Here is a 23698-nt window from a genome sequence, read left to right as displayed (position 1 = left end):
AAGTATGACAACCTAATAACCATCAAACGCAACCATGAAAGTTATAAGAGTTTATAGAGAACTCACGAGATCTCTTAGTAAGCGAGGGCCAATCAATCGCCCCTCTCGCTCTGATCTTCCTGAGATTATCAAAGAAACCTGGAGGATGAGCGCGCAGACGAACAACAGGCTCTGCAAACATCAACAAAAACAAAAGTGTTAGAAACTAATCAAAAAAAAATCAACAGGCAAGGATAAGAAACAGCAAGGCTACCGGGATCCATATTCCACTCAGTAGCATAAAACATGTCAAGGTTCTCAACCGAAGTCTCATCTAGCCTGACAAAGAAAAAATAACGCTGCCAACGACGAATCTTCTTCTCAGCTCCGGTGACGATCTGATAACCCGACTTAGCACTAGTATAAAAGTATCCAGGACTACCTCTGACTCTCGTGAATCTGGTGGCTTCCTCGAGGAAATGCGCATCAACCTCTACACCACAATCGGTACCAAGTATCGCCAAACCAGCTGCGTTGCGGATACCTCCCACAGAAAGCTGAGAAATGGCAATCTTACGTCTAGCACAATAGCGCGTCAAGAACTCCGGCAGAGGAAACCAAAGGCCGCAATCAGTGAAGTAATGCGTCTAGAGGGTGATAAAACCTGCAGGAGGCGTCCAAGGACGCTCGTGAGATTCAGGAATCTGGAATACCAACCCATCGGGCATCTTACACCACTGGGCCATCTCGGCAATGGTATCCGATGTGCACAATGAAGAACCCTGATCGATCGGACCAACGGCGAGTTCGTCATCGGAACCAACAAGAACGGCACCAAGACCCAGAACAGCTGAATTTGGAACCGCATCCTCAGCCGGTACGACATCCATAGGACTTCCACCGGAACCGCTCTCGCTACCCTCACTGAACTCGGGAATATCATCAAAGTTGAAATCGTCGCCCAAACTATCGATACTGAGATTTCCACATTCTGCCCCAATGTCCACACCATCAAAAAAGTTCAGCTGGTTAATATCGTGCCTCTCAGAGAAAGCGCGTCGAATTCCTGCGAGAGTTTTACCACGCGCATATGTGGGAACTCGAGACTGTGACTGAGGTCGTCCGAACTTTCTAGATATTGGTCTACTAACGCCGACCTCACCACCATTGCCGAGCTCATCGCCACCAAGCTCACTATCGCTGCTGATCTCAACCACTTTTCCGGACCTTGCCGCAAGCCGACCTCCCATCATCAGATCGGCATCGCCATCATCAAAACCAGCGTCGTCTTCACTTCGACAACAAGTCACTGTGGCAACTTCGTGGTCGGCACCAGCGTCATCGAGTCTTGCCGACCTCGAGAGACCCGGAATGGCGGTCCGCACTTGACAATTATCGACCTCATGACAATCCCATGTGCCGACCTCAGCCATACTAATATTCCCCGAGCTGAATCGACCAATTATCTTGTCAACTCCAAGTCGCCGATCACCAACCTCACTGTTGCCAATCGCGCCGTGCCGAACTCGACCATCAAGGGACACGACCTCAGAGCACCGCTCAAACCCGATTCGCCAATTCCCCTCATTTTCAACTCCATGACCGACGGGATCCCGAGCTTGGCCGAGCCCAATTGCCTCATCACCAAAGTCGTTCGCGCCACTCTCAGGACCGCCGACCTCGTTTAGGTCACTCTCTCGATCCACCGGACGGGACCAACCGGTTCCTCTCGGGTTTGAACTACCGATCCGATCTCCGGATCTTGCGCCGCCGAGCTGAGAGATGCCAAGCTCACGACCATGGAACCCGTCACCGCCGAGCTCGGCGATCTCATTCGGATCCCTCTCCGAGCCGGTCTCACATCCGACTTCAAAACCGATCTTAACCCGGCGATCTACCAACCCGCTCGAGCTCGACCCAGCTCGGCGACCCCCGTCTGATCCAAGTCGCCGCTCTTCACCAACCGCTGCTCGCCGACCAGATCCGCCAACCTCAACTTCAGTCCTATCAATGCCGATCTCACGGCATTTACTAGCAGAATCATTCAACCGGCCGACCTCAACTTCTCTCTGCCGATCGGGAGAGTTCATTCCTACTCGCCAATTAGTTAACTCGCTGTCATCAGCCATATCACCGCCAATCTCAGAATCGCGAGGGTCGACAGATCTAGGCTGATCCGAAATCAACGGCCGATCAGAACCGACCATCGGCGACCACGAAAATCCAACGGCGAGAGCGGCGGCCGAACTAGGGTTTTAAGGAGAGCAACCAAACAAAGAAAAGAAGAGAGAGAAAGGAAAGCATAAAAATAAATGTAAAGAGATAGAGAGAGAAAGTTACCTTCTGATGGAGTGGAGGAAGTTAAGAAAGAAGAGAAGATGGAGGATGCATAAATAAGTAAATTAAATGGAAAAATTACTGTCAAATCCATCATCTCAATCCGCGACTCTCTTTCCTTTTTCGGGAATGTCATTGAAAACCGCACTCAAAATAAAGACCAAAGGATCTTCCCGGATGCCTCTCAAAAAACGAGTCCGAAGATTTTACAGAAGAAATTACAGAAGTTATAGAAAGAAAAAAAAAATTTTACAGAAAATCACTGTAGCATTTTCATTTCCCAGGAGCAATCTGAGACGATCTGTGCCGAGCAGGCATATTATAGACAATACAAGCATGCCCGCCGATCGCAGAAAAACTGACGCTCTCCGGACTAAGGGGGGGACTATTGTTGGATATGGGCTGCGCCCAGTATGCCGCTCGGCCCAACAAGACGAGATAATTGCGATTTCGGCCCGACAAAATTGGATGAAAGTCATTAGTAACTCGTAAAGGGCAATCTCGGGAATTTCCGATGGAAACCCTAGAGAACCCTCGGTCTACAGTCCACTATATAAAGCAACAGTACTCGCTGGAGAATATCCATCAGACTCACGTACAATACCCCGAGAGCAAAACTTTGTGTCTAATCATATTTATTGTTTCCTGTATAATTCTCGTTAGCTTCCGAGCTCGTCGTGACTCACTTGCCAGTTCTCCTGTGAACTGACGAGCACGATCTTGACTCGTTTTAGTGACGACCTCGAATTCCTATCGTTAATAAAAGAACAAACTTCTCTTTCCCCAAAAATCGATATTTATTTAGTGTTGTGCAATCCTCTGTACAAACAATTGGCGCCCACCGTGGGGCAAGAGCAGAACACTTCTTTTTGACAAATCAATACCGACGGTCCTCACTTCCTCGAAATTTCAAGATCANCTGTGCCGAGCAGGCATATTACAGATAATTCAAGCGCGCCCGCCGATCGCAGAAAAACTGACGCTCCCCGGACTAGGGGGGGACTATTGTTGGACATGGGCTGCGCCCAATATGCCACTCGGCCCAACAAGACAAGACAGTTGCTATTTCGGCCCGACAAAATTGGATGAAAGTCATTAGTAAAATCGTAAAGGGCAATCTCGGGAATTCACGATGGAAACCCTAGAGAACCCTCGGTCTACAGTCCGCTATATAAAGCAACAGTACTCGCTGGAGAATATCCATCAGACTCACGTACAATACCCCGAGAGCAAAACTTTGTGTCTAATCATATTTATTGTTTCCTGTATAATTCTCGTTAGCTTCCGAGCTCGTCGTGACTTACTTGCCAGTTCTCCTGTGAACTGACGAGCACGATCTTGACTCGTTTTAGTGACGACCTCAAATTCCTATCGTTAATAGAAGAACAAATTTCTCTTTCCCCAAAAATCATATTTATTTAGTGTTGTGCAATTCTCTGTACAAACAGTATAAACAGCTTATTGAGCTGATAAGTGATAAAAAGGTACGATTTCGTTTCTTCTTCTCTTACTCGTTGCTCAGAGACTTGATCTTCCGTTTGGAATTAAGGTTTCTCGTATCATATCATTATTTACAGAGATGTCTTACGTTCCACCACATAAACGACATGAAAACGTTGCAGTGAGAGCATCCCCTGTTCCAACTTCTCTTCCAACAAAACCCAATAAAAACCTCTGGAGTAGAGATAGAACAATAATCTACGCGGACGATTGGATTTCAAGATTGCTTCTCGTTGGTTCAAATGGCGACGACAGCTTCCAACTTGTGCCCGTTTCTTCAGAATGGAGGAGAGACACAGAAGAAAAGTCTCTGGTAATCTTAACGAAGAGCAATTACATAAAACCGGAAAATCCATGGTTATGGGTAGCAGCGAAGGTGGAGGATGATCTTATATTAGGGTTTGGTAGGGCAAAGAAGATGCTGCTACGTTATGGATCCGAGGATGTCAAAGTCAAGCTCAGACTGATCGCTCGATTTGGGAAAGTTTTGTTCCATAGGTAAAAAGACTCTTTCCTCAGTTATATGGTTATTTTGTCTTGTGCATGCCATGGTTATTTAATAATTTGACTAATGTAGTTTTACTTTACTGTTTCGAACTTATCAAATTGGTGCAGTGAGCCTAGATCAAAAATGCAACCTAGCACAAACACTTTATTATATGGATCATCAGAAACCGTAAGAGATTGTCCGTTGGTTGAAGAGAGGACACTAAATAAATGGAAGAAATCTTTCCAAACAAATGTCCCAAAGTCTTATGTGGAAAACATTGAGTATGGAGTTGTACCTGATATGAGATTTTGTGTTGAAAAGACCAAGGAGTTGTATCTCGTCAATGTGTGGTTTTTTCGTTGTTCTGTTTCTCTTTTGTTAAGATTTAATATAATGTATGTCTTTGGTTTCATTATTTGAAGATTTTGAGGTTTGGTTTTTCAGGTATTGGACAACACTCGTCCTGGTGTAACCATCTACTGTAGATGTAAGGTGGACCATCAACATAAACGACTTAATATGTACAAGGCAAGTTCCTCCCTCTTCTCTCTTTCCACATTTTCAGTACTTTCAGACATGATATTATGAAACTTCCGTTTTCTTGTTCATCAGGCTGACCTTAATGTTTTGAGGCACTTAGTTCTTGACGTCTCATGCCTTGATCAAGAACTTGACATGAGGTTGATGGTTGACTCAAAAAGGACATTAACCAATCTCTCGGTGAGTTTTTACTTTATCTATTCCGTACGTAGTATCCAAAACAAAGTGGTATAGTTTGAAAATGTGAAACATGGATCTTTGACTGTATCCAGGAGACTGAGATTAAGAATCTTAAAGAGCTGACAGATTCAGCGGTGATAGATCCAAATGTGAAAGGTGGGTTAAAGTGGCCTCTTGGGAAATCTTCTTGTGCGGATCGATACAACGTCTGTGGCGTTTGGCATACCGTAACTACTACATACAGAAACCAAACTCTCATGCTTCAGATCATAGAGGCTGACAGATATGATTTCAGAAGTGGAGTTGGAGGAACCACAAGGGAAGTTGAACTCAAAGTTAAAGCCTTGAGCACTATGCTAGTAAAGGTAACGTTTTTTTAAATTCATGCTTCTAGAGTTGTAGTCATGTTAAACAAGTTATGTTTACAAATTTTCAGGAGGAAAATGTGGAGAAGAAGTGTGTTTCAGACATGCTGAAAGATTGTCTGAAAGCAGTTTGGGATTACTTTTTGAAAGCAGTGTAATGCAGTCACACTGTGTTTTTTGGTGTGTTTTCCAGTTTGTGCTATATACTTTACTCCAAACTTTGCTGCTTTTTTTTTCAGTTTTTGGTTCATCTAATACTTTGCATCTTTTGGATTGGAAAAAGTATTTGATATTTAAAACATTATCGTTTAGATTTTCAACTTTGTTTAGCGTGTACGTTTTCATCAATTCTCAGTTGTGATTTGCGGATTTAACAAATTCAAGATTTGATGAATTCACACATCATAAGATATCCAAAAAGCAAATATGAAACGAAGCAAACCAGAAATAGCTAAACCAAACCGAGGCGAAATAGTAATCAATGTGTCAATACTATAATTTTTTATTTGGGTCAACAATTTTAATTCTACATTCAATTTTCTGCAATTAAAAATGAATATGTTTTGGTTTTATTCTATAAAAGAAATAAATTTGCAAAAAAATAAAGTTGAATAATTTTGTCTACTTTTAAATTTGTGTGTATGAGTTGTAAATGTGTTAATTTTACCTATTAAAATTATAAATTTGTTTATTCGTCTATATTTTTCTTAAACACTTCATATTAGTTATAAGTTATAACGTGTCTCGAATGAGCTGTATTATACTGTAAGTAGGATGTATCCAGTGTTTAGAAACAAATCTTTGGATGATTAATAAGTATCGATATAAAGTAAAGAAATTATAAGATGATTTGTACGTATCGATCTAAAAAGTTATTGTATGAAAGCTTTTATCCCTAGAAGTGCAAATGTAAGCATGGACTCTCTGGCATGCAAAGCGCGTGTTTCTCCGCATCATGTTCTGTTTGTAAACAACTTTCCTCCCAATTGGCTCGTTTGAGCTAATCTTTTATTAACAAAAAAAAAGTAAAAAAATTGTCGGATCACTAACACATACCGATCTAAAAGCTTATCTTATAAAATGCTTAATTAAAAAAATAAAGTAAAAAATTGTCATATTACTATCACGTACCGATCTAAAAGCTTCGTATAAAATATATAATTAAAACATATGTAAAGTAGAAAATCTAGTTTTTATCATTTAGCTTTACTTATGATCGAAGGAGATACACGAACTCTGATAGTCGTTTAAAACGGTCCTAATATATATATATTTAATATAAAACTATATAATCTAAAAAATACAAAATAATCGTTATATAACGTCTAAAAACTACCTTGACAATAGTCTAAACTGTGTTTAAAACAGTTAATATATCTTTTGCAATAGGTTAAATTTCTGAATTTTTTTTTTAAAAATTGATTAGTTTTAATAAACTAAGGTAAAATTGGGGCTGGCAAATAAAAACATTTTATCAACAAAATTTCAAACCATCTTGAATTTTGGTTTATGTTGTTCATATTTTCTAACAATACTAGTTAAATTTCAAACGGCCTAACAATGATCTAGACTAGAGAAATAGACTGACAAATGTAAAAAAAAAGGAGTAAAGAATGAGGTTTAGTATTTGAATTGCGTAGAGTACGGCCAACTTCTTTTGCAACAAATTTTTCATACAAATTTTATAGAAGAAAAGAGATTTTTCTTTTTACTCTAATTAGACTTTGTGAAACTGTTCCATTTTCATACAGATTTTCTTTTTTCTTACAAAATGAAACTGTTAGATTATACAATTTTTTCTTATAAATTGAAAATTTTACAAATTTTTTATAAGAATTTTTTTTCTTATAATTAGATGATATAATTTTTATTTTCTTATAAAATGATACTGTTCTAATTAGACTTTATGAGTCATCATGATATGTTAAATTTAATATTATGCACATTTCCAAGACTAAAGTGCTAGTGATAAATAGACCAAACCGTCACGTCTCTTCCACTTCAGTTACACTGCGCCTTCTCAGTTTCCTCTTCTGTGATCCTTGTTCTTCATGTGAGTATCTAAACAGGTACTTGAGCTGTTAAAAAGGTACGCTTTTTGTTACTTCTTCTCAATCTCATACTCGTGGCTCGGACACATGCTTTTTGTTTTGGCATTGAGGTTTAATTTTTTCTTGTATATGTTTGTTTTTATTCAGAGAATATGTCTTACGTACCACCACATAAACGACATGAAAATGTAGGAATGAGAGGATCCTCTGTTCCACCTTCTCTTCGTCCGAAGCTTAATAAAAACCTCGGGAGTGCTGATACAAAGTTCATCAACGCGAAGGATTGCATTACTAGATGGTTTCTCGTTTGTTTAGAATCAGAGGACAACAACTTTCAACTGGTGCCTGTTTCTTCATTATGGAGGAGGGACGCTGAAGAAAAGTCTTTGGCAATCTTAACGAAGAGTGAGATTGGAAAACTGGATACTCCATGGTTATGGTTGACAGAGAAGGTGGAAGATGATCTTATAATAGGATTTGATAGGGCAAAAAAGACGTTGCTACGTTATGGATCAGAGGATGTCAAACCAAGACTGATTGCTCGGTTTGGAAAAGTTGTTTTCCATGGTTAAAACAACTTTTCACTTTTCCTTAATTTTTATTCCATTTACTTTCTCAGACACACACACAACTAACTCTGTTTTACATGGTTGGTTAGTAATAAGACTTGTGTTAGTCTAAGAGCATTGTAATGTGTTGACAGCTTGTAATATATAGTTGAGTCGGTTAGCTAGAGAGCCATCATTTTAGGCATAAGGAGTTAGGGACTCTGTGGTTTGGGCATTTTCTCGTTAATTGAGTTTTTTTTTTTTTTTTTGATATGTCGAATAAACGAGTTTACCAGTTCCAATCTTATCAAATTGATGCAGTGTTAGTTCATCAGAAGCTCTAACAGATGGTCCGTTAACTCAAAGCATATTGGAAAAATTGAGGAAAACTTTGATTACAGATGTCCCAAAGTCTTATTTCGAGAACATTGGCTTTGGAGTAGTACACAATATGGGATTCTGTGTTGAAGAACCCAAGGAGTTGTATCATGTGAAGGTGGTTTAATTTTGTTTTGTAAGATTCATGATTTGTGTTTATAATTTTAGTTTTTAAGATTTTGGAGGCTTGGTTTCTGGTTTTCATAAGTAGGTATCAGACAACACACGTCCTGATGTAACCATCTCCTGTAAATGTATGGTGGACCAACAAAATAAAGGACTCAGTTTTTACAAGGTAATTAGTCTTTTCGTCTTCTCTCTTACCACATTTTTTCAGAGAATCATATTGAAGCTTTTGTTTGCTTTTTTTTTTAATTCAGGCTGAGCTTAATGCTTTGAGGCACTTAAATCTTGACGTATCATGCCTTGATCAAGATCTTGACATGAGGTTGCTAGTTGACTCAAAAAGGACATTAACCAATCTCTCTGTGAGTTTTTACTTTATCTATTCCATACATATATAGTATCCAAAACAAAGTGGTATAGTTTGAAAATGTGAAACATGGATCTCTTTGACTGTATCCAGGAGACTGAGATTAAGAATCTTAAAGATCTGACAGATTCAGCGGTGATAGATCCAAATGTGAGAGGCGGGTTAAAGTGGCCTCTTGGGAAATCTTCTTGTGCGGATCGATACAATGTCTGTGGCGTTTGGCATACCGTAACTACGACATACAAAAACGAAACTCTCAAGCTTCAGATCATAGAGGCTGACAGATATGATTTCAGAACTGGAGTTGGAGAAACCACAAGGGAAGTGGATCTCAAAGTTAAAGCCTTGAGCACTATACTAGTAAAGGTAACGTTTTTTTTTTATAGAAAAAAAAAACCAATTCATGCTTCTAGAGTTGTAGCTAGTGATGTTAATTGTTAAACAAGTTATGTTTACAAATTTTCAGGAGGAAAATGTGGAGAGGAAGTGTGTTTCAGACATGCTGAAAGCAGTTTGGGATTACTTTTTGAAAGCAGTGTAGTGCAGTCACACTGTGTTTTTTTGGGTGTGTTTTCCAGTTTGTGCTACTTAACTCCAAACTTTACTGCTTTTTTCAGATTTTGGTTCATCTAATACTTCGCAGCTTTTGGGACTGTAAAAAGTATTTGATAAATTAAAACATTATCGTTTAGATTTTCAACTTTGTTTAGCGTGTACGTACGTTTTCATCAATTCTCAGTTTGTGATTTGCGGATTTAACAAATTCAAGATTTGATGAATTCACACATCATAAGATATCCAAAAAGCAAATATGAAACGAAATCAAACCGGAAATAGCTAAACCAAACCGAGGCGAAATAGATATGATGGTTTCAGATTTAACCCGCTACTTCCGTAAACCGAGAAACGAAACCGGAAACAATCAAACCAAAGTATGTTGTACGTAAGCTTTTGTGATTAAGAGAATTAATCAGAGCATTATAATTAAATAATGCCATTTTCATCATCATCTTCAGATATTAAGCACATCTCTCTCTCTCTCTCTCTAGCAATTCCTGAGAATTTGAGCCTAATCTCTTCATCACCAAGCCAACAAACAAGTCTCTCAAGGTACTCCTCTCTCTCTCTCTCTCTCTACGTTCCATCTTTGTTCTGCTCCTTTGTTTGATTTCTCCTTCAATTTCGTCTTCTCCGTTCATCTATCTGTATTCTTCTCTCTTCCGCGACTAAAATAGCGCCGATCTTTGTAATTTGCGTCGATTCTTTAAACCTAAATCGAAGCAGCAGAACACGTTTTCTGATTAGTGGTAATCTTTTCTCAATTTTGGATCGCTCTCTCCCGATGTTGCGATCTTTAGTTCCCTTATCTGGGTTTTTTAGGGTTTTATCTTGATTTTACATAGTGATCTATAATAATACTTGAATTGTTTTTTCCCCATTATATTTCTGGATTATGATTCCGTGTTTGGTTTCGCATTTCAGATCTGATTGTGGTTTTTGGTTGACTTCTTAAGAGGCTTAACGAGTTCCTATAAAAAAAATGAGTCAAAAGGGTTTGATTTATAGCTTCGTTGCTAAAGGAACTGTTGTTCTAGCGGAGCATACTCCTTACTCTGGCAACTTTAGCACCTTAGCTGTTCAATGTCTTCAGAAGCTTCCCACTAATAGCAGCAAGTACACTTACTCTTGCGATGGTCACACTTTTAATTTCCTTATCGACAATGGTTTTGGTATGTTTTCCCTATTCTAATACTTGTTAGTTAGTCTGAAGACTTGAAGCTATTTTAATCTTCTGGTTTGATGATGCACTGTGATTGTGTGTGTATATATTATAGTGTTTCTTGTGGTTGCTGATGAGTCTACCGGAAGAAGTGTTCCTTTTGTGTTTCTTGAACGGGTTAAGGATGACTTTAATAAGCGGTATGAGGCGAGTATAAAGAACGACGAGCGACATCCTCTTGCTGATGATGACGAAGATGAGGATTTGTTTGGAGATCGGTTTAGCATTGCATACAATCTTGACAGGGAGTTCGGGTTTGTCTATAGCCATAACTATCTGATATTAGTCATTTTTTTAGCATTGCAACTATGTTCTGAAATCTTTTTCTTTTCTCTCTGATAGGCCTATACTTAAGGAGCATATGCAGTATTGTATGACCCATCCAGAAGAGATGAGCAAACTATCGAAGTTGAAGGCCCAAATAACTGAGGTCAAGGGGATCATGATGGACAACATTGAGAAGGTATGCTTTTGTCGTTTGTAGGAAAGATGAACAAACTGAGACATTTAAATTAACAGTTGCATGCCGAACTTGCACTTTTAGTTTAAGGTGGTAGCATTTATATCCACATGATACTGCAACAACAGAAAAGTACTGTAGGAAAGATACTTACAAGATATATTTGACACCAAATAAATGGTAGTTTTACTGGATCAAAGTATCAATTGCTTTTCTCACAACCATTCCTTCATTAGCCTATATTTGATAAGTTGTATCGTTTGCAAATTACTCTCTGTGTTTTCTTGCCAAGATCCCTGTCGTCGTTTAAAATTGTGACATATTGGGCTTGAGTATCTAAGCCTGTTAGAAAGCAAGAAATTGCACGCAGCTTGAGTAGATTTTCCAGACCCATCTTATGCCGTTTGACCTGCTTGGTTCATATACATCTCCATAAGAATTTAGTCGGGATGTCTAAATAGGATCATTATAGCATGAACCCCCTGCTTCTCATCATCGGAAGGAATGGATTGCGCTATAGTACTGATGCAAGACGATATATCATCTTTCACTTTTTGCTATAGATTATGTTTCTATTTGCTTTTTGTTTGAGGTCAATAATGTTAGAAACAAAGTAACTGCCAGTAAGTTTAAAGAAAATTCAGTTTTTTTGGTGCTGGAAAAGGTTAAGCAAACAAAGTAACTTCAGATTTTTTCATAGCATCACCAACAGATCGGTTTTTCCTTTTTCTCTGAAACAGCATGTGTTATTATTAGACGCGAATTAGGAGAATGAAACGATGAGGTGATGCAGGCTTTGTTTTGATGGTTCTCTTGTTGCTGTGAAACACAGGTTCTGGACAGAGGAGAGAAGATCGAACTTCTGGTTGACAAAACGGAGAACCTACAGTTCCAGGCGGATAGCTTCCAGAGACAAGGAAGGCAGTTAAGAAGGAAGATGTGGCTACAGAGTCTGCAGATGAAGCTGATGGTGGCTGGTGCTGTTTTCTCCTTTATTCTCATCGTTTGGGTTGTTGCTTGTGGAGGTTTTAAATGTTCATCATGATGTTTGGCTTGCTTTGTATCTGTGTGTGGTAACACATAAAACGCATGCTCATGTTTGTACATGGAGGAACTTATAATAACATATCATCGTCATCATCTCCCACATGCTATATATAAAATCGAAAAAAAAAAACTGTTTCTGTTTTCAAGTTGCCGTGTATGTTCTATTCTATGCGATCAGCAATTTTCTTTATTTGTGGTGGTCTTCAGTGTCCTAAGCGGTTATGCCCTTGTTACATAGCTTAAAGTCATTTTAGGCTTCGACCGATATATTAAGAAACAAGGACATTATTATAGGTACTAATGTTTCTAGGAAGAGATATAAAAACAAGATAATCCAAAAGCGTATTAGAATGTTCTCATATAAAGGCTTTAACTCTGTGGATGATGGAGCAAAGAACAAAAGGCGAAGCGTAAAGGTGAGGTTAAGTAGGTTAAATCACATGGGAGGAACAAAAAAAAGTAACAAAAGTCATGTCTGGTACTTGTTTTTACACCGTTTCTCTTGATATCACTCGTTTATAAAGCGAATTTTCATAAAGGGATATCTTATAATCTTATCAAACTAGAACCAATCAATTTTTAAGAAGCTGATGAATTTTTGTGGAAGGTTATGATTTTTTTTTTAATTTTCAATATGTGAATGATTAAAGTAAACATGGGACCTGATTGATAACAAAGATAAGCAAGCAAAACAAAGATAAAAACACATACTACTACTTGGTACCACATAACCCGTCGGAGTGATCGGACTTCGACGGTATGCACATAATGCACTAGTAAGTGCGGTCGGTCTTTAGTGATATAGTTGCATGGGGTCAAAAATCATTTTAATATATCAACAGAATTATAGAAATGTTTGAAATTAGTTATTTTTTAGTCTTTAATTTAGATTTAGAGATACGTACAATTTCATATGGTCTTCAGGTTTGAAGGAACAACTAAAGCAAATTGAGCTGAAAATGTTGATTTTGAGAGTAAAGAGCGTTTTAATCATAGCAATTCTCTTTGGTGTTCCATTCTTCGACAACAACAACAAAAAAAAAACTTTCTAGTGTCAATTTACTTGATTAAAATTAACGTCAAAAGATCTTTTATGGCCTCAGGTCTCAAAAGAGCTGGCACGCAATGAGTATTGAGTATATAGTTGATAGTATCAGGGTTCTATCTATCCAATAATTGATCTTCAGGACAGTGTTGTTTACACATGAAGCGCATAGAGTCACACTCAATGTAATAAAAAGACTTTATTACCAAAAGTGTGGTTGCGTACGTAATACTGCTATATCTTGATATAAACAATTCATTAAGACAGTGTGTTCATTGCGTGAAACTATTAATACTATAATCAAGAAGATGCTAATACCATGGGTGTTAACCCCGTTTTAAATATAGGAATGTGCATGTGTGAATGCTAGGAAATGGAAAGTATGGAAGGAGAATTTAGATATATGCATGAGAACACCAAGTCCAAGAGTGGTGATATATAGGATAGATCTAAATATATCAAACATACTAAAAAAATGGAATCATTATCTCAAAACTAAGCAAAGTATAACTTGATTTCGAATAAAACAAGAACTGGTTTCGTAATTACCTATGTTGCATGAAAACCTTTTTTAAGGTCCGTTTCCTGTTTCAGAAACGTGAACTCATGGAAACATGATTCCAAAATATCTATGTTTGGAAACACAATGGAAACTCCTTTTTTTGTTTTTGAAATACGAGGGAAACTTTTTTTTAAGCTTAAAAGCTTAATAAATAAACAATTTGAAAAATATATATTCATGATACATATAAATATATAATATTATTAATGTTTTAATTTAACTATTTAATATTTATGTTTTGAATTTGTGTTGTTTCAAATATTCCTTTTGATATAATTTTTATGTTTGGTGTTTTACTATGTACATATGTATATATAGAGATATATAATACATACATTTCTAAAACGTTTCCATCTTTTAATTTTAGAAAAAAATTGTTTCCATTTCCAAAACGTTTCACTTCGGCATATCTGTTTCTGTTTCCATGCAACCTAACTAATTACAATTGATTTTAATATCAAGAAGATATTCTTCAACAATAGACATGTATATATATAAATGGGGGTACCGGGTACGGTGTATGATCTCGCAATAACTATTAGAGAGATCCTCCAAAATTGATTAGATAATTTTTACATACAAGATGCCAATTATGAATTAATTACACACAGATCTCATTAAAAAAGGAAAAAAATAAATAAATAGGGTGGCGCATAAACAGATAAAAAAAATTCAAAGAAAAATCTCAAACCCATAAAAGAAAAACATATTTTTTTCTTATCCTCAATTCTCATAAAGTTGGGTTTATCTACGAATCAACACAACACTTAAAAGCAGAAATAATTTTTTACTAAAATTAATCAGTATTGTAGATAGTACTATTTTAGAAGCTAATCAACCATTTTAAATCCGTATATATGACATGTCGACACTCCACAGTTGATCCATTTAAAGTCCCAAAGAATTGAAATCGAAATCATTTTTATATAGTAGTAATTTCTTTATTTGTTTGTCTAATTTTGTTTGGTTTTGGTCAAGAAAAAAATAAATGCAAAATTGGGAAAAGACTTTTAAAATAAATAGAGAGAAACTGAATCTCATAATTCTCTCAATTCATTGTTCCTCAAAAAAAGCTTAAAGGCTTATAATATGATAATGGCGTGACACCTTTTTTTTCTTATCAATCTCATCTTCTTCTTCTTCTTCTTCTTCTCACTTTCAATTTCTTGCAATTCACTCCAACTTCTTCTTCTTCTCTCTCTCTCTTTCTCGATTTCGTCATCTTCTTCGTATCTAGTTTCTAGATTTCGTTTCTCACGTTTCCTACACTCCCCCAAAACAAAAAAAAAAAAACAATGGGAACTTGCTTCTCCAGCTCCACTAAATCAACGGCTGAGATCTCACCGTTTGACCTCGTCGTAAAACCTCCTCCTCCTTCCGACGCCGCCGTCGTTTCAGCCCCGAGAATCCTCACCGCAACGAAAACTGAATCGTCGACGACTGTGAGCTTCGCCGCTACAGTGAGACTGTACGGACCTCCAAACAGTCTGGTGACATCGTATCTCCGATTCGCTCTCCTTCACAAGAAAGTCCCGCTCCGTTACGTCCCTTCCGAAGACCAAAAGCCGACGATTCAAGTCGGATCCGAGACCGTGTCAGGATCTCAGGAGGTTCTTCTCCGTTACATCGAGGAAAAGTTCCCGGAGCCGCGTCTGATGATTTGGAAGTTCAACCTCGAAGGTTTCGACGAAGACACTCCGTTGATAGTGAGAGTGATTTGGCTTCAGCACAGGAGCATGCTTTGGCATATCGAGAGGATGTTGAGATGGTCGGAGGATCTGGCGGCGCGTGGTGGTAAAAGAGCTGTGGATCTGTCGGTTGGTACTCCGAAGATGGAGATTAGGAAATTCGCAAAGAGCTATACGCATTTGCAAGAGCTTATGGTTGAACATGCTCAGATGGAAGAGAGAATCTTGTTCCCTGTTCTCGAATCTGTTGATCGAGGTTTTATGACTTTTTTTTTTTAGGGATTGAGTTTTTTTTTGGATTGTTCATTGTCAAATTCTGATTTTGTTGTTGTGTGTGTGTAGGGATGTGTAAAAGTGCAAATGAGGAACATGGGAGAGAGTTACCGAAGATGAATGGGATCAAAGAAGATATCAAATCAATTGGAGTTTTGGACTCTGGGATTTGTTCAGAAGCTCTTATTAGTCTTGCTTCTCGTTTCAAATCATTGCAGGCGAGTTAAAATAACAAAAAAGATGAATCTTTGAATACTTTTTTTTTGTTTGTAATGATTGAGTTTTTTGTTTGTTTAAGAACAGATGATGTGTAAAGCACATTTTGAAGAGGAAGAGAAAGATTTGTTGCCAATGGTGGAAGCTGCAGAAATGGGGAAAGAGAAGCATAAGAAACTGATGAATCAAGGATTGGAAGTTATGAGAGGAACTCATTCTGACTCCTTTGATTTCTTACTAGAAGGTTTTACTCCTCAAGAAGCTATGCAGTATCTTGACTTGCTTATGAAATTTGGTGATCCTAGTCTCATCTCGTCTTTTCTTTGCTCTGACATTCTTGACTGATTTATCTAGGCTCACTTTGTGAAAAAACAAAAAACGGTTGTTGTGTGTGGGGTTGTTGTGAATTTGTGTATATAGAGAGAGAGTCAGATTGTCGATCAGGTGTTGCTATGTTTATCTCCTTTTAGATTATGATAACAAAGAAAACCCGAAAAAGGTTGTGTTTGTTTCTACGATGGTTAAACAAGTTTACAACAAGGGTTAATTCGTTTGCTATTTTTGATATAATCCGAAAAATCTGAACTAAGACTAATTTTCGAAGCGTGTGAAAACAGTTTAGGATCATAACTAAACCGCAGCAGAAAAAACTCTTAACGATAATCTCATCCCTCATTTCGAATATGAAGCTTTCAACCATTGAAACCACACAGAAGTTGGTTTAGTTAATTCGTGAAAACTATATTGGTTCAAGAGCTAAGGCTTAATTGAAATTGGAGAGATTTGTCAATTACTCAAAGAGTGATGATGATGCTTTTCCTTTTCTACCTGTTTTATGCTTTTGGACTTGGAACACCGACAAAACAAAGGTAACAGAGAAAAAGTAGAAGAAGACTTGTCACATAAACTTGACTTAAAAAGCTGAAACTGAAGAGGAAAAGCTGCTGGTTAAAAGCGTATTTACACGATTCAGAATCACTACAAATAACTACTTTGGCGGTCACAAACATTAGACCGGTCGTATTGCCAAAACTAACGACTCAGTGTCTCCAATCTCTCTCTTTTCTCGTTTTCTCCTTTTATCATTTAAAATCATTTCTTCTTTATGAATCCAAAAAGATTGACAAGAAAACAAATGGAGACAAAAAAGAAGAAGAGGGTGGATGTAACCTTTTATGTGTTTGGAACGTCAAAACTGTTGGGTTCTCCTGAATCGAGCTGAATAAATATGTACACAAATTCTTCATTTTTTGGCCATTATCCGTTAAGCTTAACTAAGAACTGGCTAAGGTTGTACTCTTCTGTGTACTGTGATTGATCCCACAGTTCTTCTAAGTTTCCTAGAATTGCCTTCAGTCCTTTTCCAGCTCCACTAGTCTGATCATTATCCTCTGATCCCTTCTTCGAAGATGCACCACCCTACAATAAAGACGATTATTGAGGATACCAATTTGCTTCTTCAGTTTAGAGAGACTTGCTCGATCATAGACAATGTTTTACCTTTTTCGAAGTTTCAGCTGAAGCAAATAAATCAAGCAACTGATCAGTGTTCATTGTCTTCATACTCGCATTCTCAGCATTGATTACCGTATTGGCAACCGACACTTTAAATCTTTGGAGACTCATCACTTTCTCTTCAAGTGTGCCACGCATTATGAGACGGTGTACATTTACAACTCTTTTCTGTCCCAATCTATGCGCTCTGTCCATCGCCTGCCACATTTTGTTCACCTCTATTAGCATACCCCAATAAAATAACAAACCATTGTCGTGTGTCCCTGATATTCTTATTTTTTTTGTAACTGTAAGAGATGGGACATTCTTCCTCCTTGCCACGTGAAATTCAACTAATTACATGGAAGAAAGCCAAAGAAAAATATAAATCCTCTACCTGATGATCACGCATTGGATTCCAATCATGCTCCATAAATACAAGTGTGTCAGCAGAGGTCAGATTCAACCCAAGCCCGCCAACTGAAGGAGCAAAAAGAAGTTATTCAGTTATAACTTGGTCAGAAGATCTACTTTAGATAGCATAACTTCATTGTCGGAGAAAGCATACCATGTGTTGTCAGGAGCAGAACATCAATTGTAGGATCTGAATTAAAGGCCTTCACAATCTCAAACCTCTTCTCCGGTACAACTGAACCATCTAGTCGCATATATGTGACACTGCTTTTAGAATAAGGTAAAACAGATGAGCAAACATATTGAAGAAGCCAGATTTAAGGATATAAATTAAGAGAGGAATATGGAATTACAACAAACAAGTTAACCAAAAACCAACTTAAGCGAAAAAGGCTGATCAGTTTTTAGACTTTTCAAGTCATAGGAGACCACTGACAATAAAACTAGACTGACAATAAAAAGAGTAAATTTCACAACTTGAACTTGCCTTTTCATGTGGGCTTGAAACAAGTCTTTTTCAATGATATCCAGCAAAGCCTGCATAAATAACATACTTAGATCTTGGACAATCTTACAATGGAAGAAATTAGAGATGTTGGATAATCGATATGTACTTTGTGCTGTGCAAATATCAGAACTCTGTGCTGGCCTACACTAAGAGTGCCATCTGAACTAGAAGCATCAGAACCTATTCCACATTCTTCTAAAATTTCCTGAAGAGCAACAAGCTTTGGAGAGTGTTGTACTTTATGAAGCTCAGTGATTATGTCCGAACATCCATTTATCATTGCTGACAAATCAGAAGCCAGCGGCTCTGTAACCTTATCGCCAAGAACAAGAAGCGGATGACTGCAGAGTTTAAGCAGGTACTGCAGTGCCTGGAAAATTAAAACCCAAACATAAATCAGGTCTCCCCATACTATAAAGGTGATACATGGGAGTGAATATAATTATTGATGTTCCCTTCAATGCAGCAACAATACTATACCTGGAAAACGTGTGTGGATGATTTTGTTGGCGCAACATCAGCATTTCCGGAATCTGCTGACCCATCAACTTTTATGATACTAGATATTTCTTGCTTAGCACTTGAACCAGAAAATTGCTCATAAAGCTTCAACTGGACAGGACTAAGGTCACAGTATCTGTCCTGAATTATTTTTTCTGGCAAATCAGAGAGGACTTCTTCTTTCGTACGTCGGAGTAAGAATGGCATAACCTACATGATACGAAGATGTTATCAGGTAATGATGTTACCATTTCTCAATAATTGCAAGGAAACATAAAAAGCCGGAAACGATGAGTGCTTCTTATGGAGTGCATTACCTGCTTATGGAGTGCTTCCATTGCTAATACACCCGCTTCAGCATCCTTAGCAGAGCATTTAGGATCTCTAGCTGCCAGCAACGGTTTTCCATAAGATGCTTGAAACTGCCCAATAAAGAAACACATTACTCGTTCATGACAACAACAAAAATCCAAAAATACTTCTTCCAAACAGCATTCAAAAGTGACCCTGAAAATTGGTTATTTGTGACAACATAAAAGCAGAAAATATGAATAACCGCTACCTGTCTCTCTGTTCCAAGAAATCCAGGCATCAAGAAGTCAAAAAGGGACCACAGCTCCATGATATTATTCTGCAAAAAAGGAAACAATATCATTCAAGATAAAAGAACGCAAATTAAACTTTAGTTGAGCACTCCAATGTAACCTGTATTGGTGTTCCACTGAGGATAAGCCGGTGCTGGGCCTTCAATTGTTTTACTGCTGAAGTAATTTTAGATTTAGCATTCTTTATTATGTGTCCTTCATCCAGGATACAGTAGTTCCATGAAAACTGTGTCAGATAATCAACATCCTTGCGGACCACATCATAAGATGTTATAATGACATTGTGGTTGTTGAACTGTTCACGGAGAGAAACGCGGTCTTGAGCAGAGCCAACATACTGCAACACGCTCAGCAGAGAAAGGTCGATGTACTTCTCAATTTCAAATGCCCAATGGCCAACTAATGTTGATGGGCAAACAATTATAGATGGAAAAACATCTGGTTCATCTGTTGAACCGCGACGCTCTGCTGCATCAGATGCCACAATTGCAGATGCTTGAAGCGTCTTACCAAGCCCCATATCATCACAGAGAATTCCATGGAGCTTAAACCTCTTCAGAAATCCTAACCAATTGATTCCTTCTTGTTGATACCTGAAAACAGAAAACTGATAAATATTCCAGGATGATATAAAACCAATACAGCTCCCTCACAATTCAAATCAACAATATAGAGCATTGATTTACATGATGAAATACGTCTAATCCTTTCCCCCAAGAACCGGGGGAAGACAAGACCGAATTTCGCGAATTCTACCCTGCTCACGCTAACGATAAGTTCAATGTCCTACTATTCCTCACAAACCAAACCCTAAATATTGTTTAGATGCAACTGGGAATACCCAGGAAAATAATAATAATAATAATAATAATAATAATAATAATAATAATAATAATAAGAAACAGAAAAAAATGCCAGTGAAACGACCAAACCAGAAAAACAACACATAAAACCTTGAATGACTAAGACATTCAAAACAGATAATAAACTTTCATTTAATCTAAGACTAAATTACCTTCTTAATTGAACTTTTAACTCAGTGCAAAGCTTGTAATCATCTATATGGGAGTTGTCAAGTAACTGCTCCAAAAATTTTGCATCCTCTGCATTGCTAGATAGATCTTTGCTCAAGCCCACAGGAGGGGGAACACCACGTGCTAAAGGAAGCATAGGTACAAGAGCAGCAAAGCTACGTGTCACACTCTGCCTGACTGAACTGTCAACATCGCTCATGCATCTCAGGAGGGGAACAACCAATAAAGGAGAATACGGAACCAGTTCTACACCCAGTCCTTGTACAAGCAAACCAATAAGCATTCCTGAACCTTGTCTAGCATTAATGCATGTCAAATCTCCCAACATTGGAATAGCATTTTCCACTACTGCTGCCATGACATCTTCTGTCATTGATTTAGCCATTGTCATAACACATCTAGAAGCAGCCAATCTAACAGCCACATGAGAATGGCGAACGCATTTGAAAATACAAGGCAGGAGACTGAGCAGTCTAGGTTTCAATGTTTCTTCCATCACTGGTGCTATTGAACGTACCACCTGGAAAACATAGAGAACAAAAGTACACCAAGTTACGGCTCTGCATATTCAATATTAAGCTTTGTTTTTTGGCCTATCCCTTTAACTAAATGTTCAAATAATGCAAGTAAAGCACTTCACTTGGTATACCTGGATGTTGTTTATCAGGACCTGTGGATCTGAAATAGATTCTATTTTGAGGTCAATATTCTGTTTATCTGCAGGAATTCCAGGAACAAGAACCTCAGTGAGGCACTCCCACAATTTTGGGAGTTTGTCAAACAAGGAACCACCAAATTTCAAGCTTAAATGCTTCAACGCAAGTTCAGATCCTCTCCTTGTGATAAAACCCTCAACTTTAGACCTATCTTCGCTAACAGCCAACACGACTTTTGCCTTTTGTTTTCCTGCGTTACTCCGCGAGGACAGAAAATCCATATCATCAACAATATCCATAGAGCTAATAATGCTAGCTTGAGGTGTTTCGCAAGGATCCATGCACGTCAAGCTACATATATTCTTGAGTAACTTGTCATTGGGGCTTGGCTTCCGATCTACGCAGTAAGCAATGAGCTCTGCAAGAGCCTCTGCAGCTATTTGCTGTAGTATTTGTTCCTTGAAAAAGAACAGAATCAGTCAGTATTCAGTTCAGCGAACATGAACAAACATTTAGATTTTAGTTGCTACCTGCTCTCTTTTTATTGAAGCCATCAGCGGCAAGATTATTGGATTAAGTCTAGCAGGAAATTCTGACATCCAAACAACTGCAGCAGCGATCAGGGAGGTGACAGTAATATGTAGATTACTCTGCATAAACATAGACCAGAAATAGGATAAATAAGGTTCAATCTTGAGAAATTGAAACGAGTAATTTACATGACTTATGACAATCTAGCAGAACAAGATTTGAAATAGCACATGAATCATATAAAAAGAGATGCCAATGTACCTGGACACACTTTAAATAACCAGCAGTATTTAATAGCTGTTGCCTAGATGACTCCACAACTTCAAAAACTTGCTTTTCGAAGGATTCATTTCCAGCACTTTCTTTGTTCCAAAAAGCTAGTGCTGATGCAAACTCAATTGTTTCATCAGCACTCACGCTCTCCACATTGAGTTTATTCGTTGATAATAACTTATCAAAACAATGGCAGGTTTCAACTGTATGTAACAACTGAGAAGCTTCATTCCTCATTTTAGTGTATGTTCTTGAGAGCTCAGCATAAGGAAGAAGTTTGTCTTTAGTGGGGAAAGCAGGATCTGAGCAAGCTAACAAATCTAGGAGCCATTTTTTAAGAGGACTAGGAAACTCAGGCAAACTTCCACTTCCATCAGAAGGGACCTTGCATTTAGTTTCTCTGAACCAAGAGATAAGCACAATGGACGCAACCTGCAAAGCCAACGGTTTAGTTCAAAACATGCAATACATGTCTAGTGATAGAGAGATAACGAGATACAGACATAGAGATGCATACCTGGCGCTGAACACCAGACAAAGAAGTAAGAGTACTACTCAGTGGATCTACCACAAACTGCACTGAACCCTCTCTCAATCGGGATGCAAAGATACCTAATGCAGATGCTGTAACTACCCGGGTGCGGGTCACTGACATATCCATATCTGAGCCGACGATAATTTTAGTGGACTTGGCAGAAGCATCTTCATGTTTTTCAAGGGAAGGAGAGCTTCTTGCATAATCAAAACCCAGAATGCTGGAAGCTTCATTCTCAAGTTTAACAGCTTTCATCTTAGCAGCAGCTTTGAAATGACTCTTACGAGGGAGAGCTACTGGCCAAAACATTTTTGTAGCATCCAATGTGGAGCCATAAGGAGTAGCTGCAAGTTCTATCCACGAAGCCATGTATGATTTTGCAGCATCTTCTAAATCATCCACTGGGCACTGAATAAGAAGAAAAATGAGACATAATCTAGGTCCATATACGAAAAAATTAGGCTGGCCTTAACATTTAAACGTCGAAACAACGAAAAAATAATAACGATAACACGTTTTCAGGTAGAGATACTACACAACTCAAATTCCTAGGCAACCAGCAACATGATTCTCACAACATCTGACATGTAACTTCCTGCCATTAAGAGCATTGCCTCTAGGTAAACTTTTGAAAGTAAAAGGCATCAGCTACTAATATAAGAAAAGGGTTCAAATGCAGACACATTCTAATCATTGTGGAACTTAATACCTAAATCTTACATATCAAGAAGATATACCACATGTAACCATGCAAATTGGAAACCTACTCTATAGTTTTTAGTTCAATGCAAACTAAGAACGAAGATCATTCAATTCTACGGGTGAAGAAGAAGGACAAAAAAAAAGGCATGGAAGAAATTTACGAGTGTTTAAAAGAAAAGCAACATTTCATTACTAAGTACCTGAACCAATAGTCTCCACACTCTCTCCGAACACTCCAGAATCTCCTCAGTTGATTCAAGCAAAAGATTTTGAAAGACGATCCTCAGGGTGTCCCCTAAAATAGAAGCTGGCCAAAAAGAACTTTTAGACTGCTCAGACTGCTCAGAAATGTTCTTTCTGCATCCAGCTTCAAGAAGTCGTTCCTGCCAGGGGGAAATTGAGGAAACCACGCTATAAGCATATGGAAGGGACATAAAATAAAGTGTATTTCGAAGTAAACAAAAGGGATTTGCATCTCAATTTGATAGGCCAGAGAAACTCAAGGCGTAAGAT

The 23698-nt window shown here is 38.1% G+C and overlaps 4 protein-coding genes and 1 pseudogene across 5 annotated transcripts; 4 read left to right on the top strand and 1 right to left on the bottom strand.

Annotated features, from left to right (window-relative positions):
* Positions 3830-5604, top strand: LOC104715651. The gene is made up of 6 exons (XM_010433043.2): positions 3830-4305; positions 4498-4651; positions 4751-4798; positions 4919-5026; positions 5119-5391; positions 5463-5604. Exons 1-6 carry the CDS (start codon positions 3896-3898, stop codon positions 5547-5549), a joined length of 1080 nt encoding a protein of 359 aa, XP_010431345.1. The 5' UTR covers positions 3830-3895; the 3' UTR covers positions 5550-5604.
* LOC104712010 lies at positions 7408-9535 on the top strand. The gene is made up of 7 exons (XM_010428804.2): positions 7408-7480; positions 7590-7994; positions 8329-8486; positions 8580-8663; positions 8749-8856; positions 8955-9227; positions 9328-9535. The coding sequence occupies exons 2-7, from the start codon at positions 7595-7597 to the stop codon at positions 9400-9402; spliced, it is 1098 nt and encodes a 365-aa protein (XP_010427106.1). The 5' UTR covers positions 7408-7480; positions 7590-7594; the 3' UTR covers positions 9403-9535.
* LOC104712009 (vesicle-associated membrane protein 727-like) lies at positions 9855-12248 on the top strand. 2 transcript variants are annotated; one of them, XM_010428801.2, is made up of 5 exons: positions 9855-9971; positions 10344-10591; positions 10697-10895; positions 10984-11104; positions 11934-12248. In XM_010428801.2, the coding sequence occupies exons 2-5, from the start codon at positions 10402-10404 to the stop codon at positions 12144-12146; spliced, it is 723 nt and encodes a 240-aa protein (XP_010427103.1). In that variant the 5' UTR covers positions 9855-9971; positions 10344-10401; the 3' UTR covers positions 12147-12248. The 2 variants fall into 2 exon arrangements, with proteins under 2 accessions (XP_010427103.1, XP_010427104.1); XM_010428802.2 differs by lacking the exon at positions 9855-9971 and adding an exon at positions 9978-10168.
* Positions 14796-16447, top strand: LOC104712008. The gene is made up of 3 exons (XM_010428800.1): positions 14796-15699; positions 15786-15934; positions 16020-16447. Exons 1-3 carry the CDS (start codon positions 15051-15053, stop codon positions 16275-16277), a joined length of 1056 nt encoding a protein of 351 aa, XP_010427102.1. The 5' UTR covers positions 14796-15050; the 3' UTR covers positions 16278-16447.
* LOC104715650 overlaps positions 16766-23698 on the bottom strand; it is a 13842-nt pseudogene continuing 6909 nt past the window's right edge.

Source organism: Camelina sativa, chromosome 9 (assembly GCF_000633955.1).
Source record: "Camelina sativa cultivar DH55 chromosome 9, Cs, whole genome shotgun sequence".
NCBI classification, from domain to species: Eukaryota; Viridiplantae; Streptophyta; class Magnoliopsida; order Brassicales; family Brassicaceae; genus Camelina; species Camelina sativa.
This window is presented reverse-complemented; position numbering and strand designations above follow the sequence as displayed.

Bases quoted from the DNA above. Each gene is read 5' to 3' on its own strand.
- LOC104712009 (XM_010428801.2), top strand. From the start codon at position 10,402: ATGAGTCAAAAGGGTTTGATTTATAGCTTCGTTGCTAAAGGAACTGTT. The intron at 10,592-10,696 runs GTATGTTTTCCC...TATATATTATAG, and splicing joins CCTTATCGACAATGGTTTTG to TGTTTCTTGTGGTTGCTGAT. The intron at 11,105-11,933 runs GTATGCTTTTGT...TGTGAAACACAG, and splicing joins TGATGGACAACATTGAGAAG to GTTCTGGACAGAGGAGAGAA.
- LOC104715651 (XM_010433043.2), top strand. From the start codon at position 3,896: ATGTCTTACGTTCCACCACATAAACGACATGAAAACGTTGCAGTGAGA. The intron at 4,652-4,750 runs GTGTGGTTTTTT...TTGGTTTTTCAG, and splicing joins AGGAGTTGTATCTCGTCAAT to GTATTGGACAACACTCGTCC. The intron at 5,027-5,118 runs GTGAGTTTTTAC...GACTGTATCCAG, and splicing joins GGACATTAACCAATCTCTCG to GAGACTGAGATTAAGAATCT.
- LOC104712010 (XM_010428804.2), top strand. From the start codon at position 7,595: ATGTCTTACGTACCACCACATAAACGACATGAAAATGTAGGAATGAGA. The intron at 8,487-8,579 runs GTGGTTTAATTT...TTTCATAAGTAG, and splicing joins AGGAGTTGTATCATGTGAAG to GTATCAGACAACACACGTCC. The intron at 9,228-9,327 runs GTAACGTTTTTT...ACAAATTTTCAG, and splicing joins TGAGCACTATACTAGTAAAG to GAGGAAAATGTGGAGAGGAA.
- LOC104712008 (XM_010428800.1), top strand. From the start codon at position 15,051: ATGGGAACTTGCTTCTCCAGCTCCACTAAATCAACGGCTGAGATCTCA. The intron at 15,700-15,785 runs GTTTTATGACTT...GTGTGTGTGTAG, and splicing joins TCTCGAATCTGTTGATCGAG to GGATGTGTAAAAGTGCAAAT. The intron at 15,935-16,019 runs GCGAGTTAAAAT...GTTTAAGAACAG, and splicing joins CTCGTTTCAAATCATTGCAG to ATGATGTGTAAAGCACATTT.